The 2524-nt window shown below is 26.8% G+C and overlaps 2 protein-coding genes across 2 annotated transcripts; one reads left to right on the top strand and one right to left on the bottom strand.

Moving 5' to 3' along the window:
• Positions 1 to 30: 30 nt before the first annotated feature.
• Positions 31 to 372, bottom strand: ENU1_081670 (histidine triad domain containing protein; the record flags this gene model as incomplete). Its single annotated transcript, XM_008858731.1, has 1 exon — positions 31 to 372. One exon carries the CDS (start codon positions 370 to 372, stop codon positions 31 to 33), a length of 342 nt encoding a protein of 113 aa, XP_008856953.1.
• A 460-nt stretch (positions 373 to 832) lies between these two features.
• ENU1_081680 (DEAD/DEAH box helicase, putative) lies at positions 833 to 2008 on the top strand (the record flags this gene model as incomplete). Its single annotated transcript, XM_008858732.1, has 1 exon — positions 833 to 2008. One exon carries the CDS (start codon positions 833 to 835, stop codon positions 2006 to 2008), a length of 1176 nt encoding a protein of 391 aa, XP_008856954.1.
• Positions 2009 to 2524: the final 516 nt, after the last annotated feature.

Raw genomic sequence — 2524 nt, forward strand, 5'->3', positions numbered from 1 at the left:
AAACAAAAAAAAAGAAAAAAGGAAAATTAATTATAATTTATCCCAAGCAAGTTTTTTTCCTCCAAGAATATGGAAATGAATATGTTTAACTGTTTGACCAGCATCTTCACCAATATTATTAACTACACGATATCCTTCAGGACATTCTTTCTTTCCAATTAAAGAGACTTTGTACAAAACTTTACCAATAAAAGCCTCATTTTCTTCGGTTATTTCATTTAAAGAAGCAATATGTTGTTTAGGAATAACAAGAATATGAACAGGAGCAATTGGGTTAATGTCTTTAAAAGCAAAAATGTCATCATCTTCATAAACGATAGTTGATGGAATTTGTTTTTGTGCAATCTTACAGAAAATGCATGAATCAGCCATTCTTTTTTTTATTTTGTTTTTTTAGATTTTGTTTTTACTTTTTTATTTTTTTTGAAAAATAAAAAACATTCCTTTAAATACTTTAACAACATTATCTTCTTTTCTTATTTTTCAGTCCAATTGTAGAGTCATTGTTTTTATGACTTTAATTGGTCTTTCTAATATTGTTCTATACCCACACTTATGACGTTGTTTTTATTTCAATTAGAAGAACTGAACAGGGTGTGGAGTTATGTTGAATAATTATGTTAGCATCTTCTACTGATGTTTTATTCAAAAACAATAAGACTGATTTAAAGATGAAAAAAGTCTCATAATAAAAGCATTCCAATCCTCCTTTTTTGGCAGAGAAGAAGCTATAAGAAAAGAGTCATAAAAATAAGATAAATGAAAAAAGAAAAAGAAAAAACCCTAAAATGAGACAAAGAAAAACCCTTCACATCTTAAAAGTCTTCAAAACATGGCAAGTGATATTCCAACTGAACAAATTGAATCAACAGTTGAAGCAATTCAATCTTTTGATGCAATGGGAATTAAAGATGAATTACTTAGATCTATTTATTCATATGGTTTTGAAAAACCATCAGCTATTCAACAACGAGCTATTGTACCACTAATGCAAGGAAGAAATTTAATTGCACAAGCACAATCAGGAACTGGTAAAACTGCAGCTTTTTCTATTGGTGTTCTTCAACAAATTGATACCAACAGTAAAGTTTGCCAAGCTATTCTTCTTTCACCAACAAGAGAACTTGCTCTTCAAACACAAGAAGTTGTTAAGAATTTATCACAATATCTTGATATTAAAACATTTGCTTGTATTGGAGGAACATCAGTAAGAGAAACTATTGAAGCATTAAGAAATGGAGTTCAAGTTGTTGTTGGTACACCAGGTAGAGTTCTTGATATGCTTGATAGACAAGCTATTGATCCAAATACAGTTAAATATTTAATTCTTGATGAAGCAGATGAAATGTTAAGTCAAGGATTTAAAGACCAAATGTATACCATTCTTAAATCACTTCCATCTACTGTCCAAGTTGGAATGTTCTCAGCTACTATGCCAGCTGATGCACTTGATATTTCTAAGAAATTCATGGAAAATCCAGTTAAGATTTTAGTTAAAAAAGAAGAACTTACATTAGAAGGTATTAAACAATTTTATATTGATGTTGTTAAAGACGAATATAAAATTGATACACTTATTGATCTTTATCAAGTCATTTCTGTTAACCAATCAGTTATTTTCTGTAACTCAAAGAATAGAGTTGAATGGATTCAAAGAAGACTTCAAGCTCATAATTATCCAGTTTCAATTACTCATGGTGATTTAACTATGGAAGAAAGAAATAATGTTTTAAATGAATTTAGACAAGGTGCTACTAGAATTCTTATTACTACTGATATGTTGTCTAGAGGAATTGATGTCCAACAAGTATCTCTTGTTATTAACTTTGATATGCCAGTTTCTGATGAATCTTATATTCATAGAATTGGTAGATCTGCTCGTTTCGGAAGAAAAGGTGTCGCTATTGATTTTATTACCACTGAAGAAATGGATACTATCAATAGACTCCAAAAGACTTATGAAACTAAGATCGTTCCATTACCAAAGACTTTCATGGATTACCTTTAAATTTCTAAATTGAAAAGTTAAAAAAAAACATTTTTTATAATTTTTCATTTTTTTTTTTGTTTTTTTAAATTATTTTTAATAGAATTTCTTTTTTATTATTCATTTTTTTTTATCATTGAATTGGAAAATAATAAAAACAATAAATTATATGAAACATTAAAGAAAAAGAGAATAAAACAATTATGGTTAATACATTGATTATATTTTTATAGTTTTGAGAAATGAATAATTTATATTTTTCATCATATCTTATTTCTTTTATTGTAATGTTTTTTCAAACATTATCAAATTAAATATTCTTCATTTGAATTATTGTTTGGTTGTTATTTTGATTTTAATGATTATTAAAACAATTCATTCTTTATTTTGTTGTTTATGAAGAATATATCATTAACACCTTGTTTATTTTTCTTCTTTAATACCAATACACTTTTATCAATCACTTTTTCTTCATACCACCAATCTATGTTCATTTTATAACCATCATATTAAATACACTTCCATCTTGTTAATTAA

Source organism: Entamoeba nuttalli, assembly GCF_000257125.1.
Source record: "Entamoeba nuttalli P19 unplaced genomic scaffold asmbl_3807, whole genome shotgun sequence".
Classification (NCBI taxonomy): domain Eukaryota; phylum Evosea; order Mastigamoebida; family Endamoebidae; genus Entamoeba; species Entamoeba nuttalli.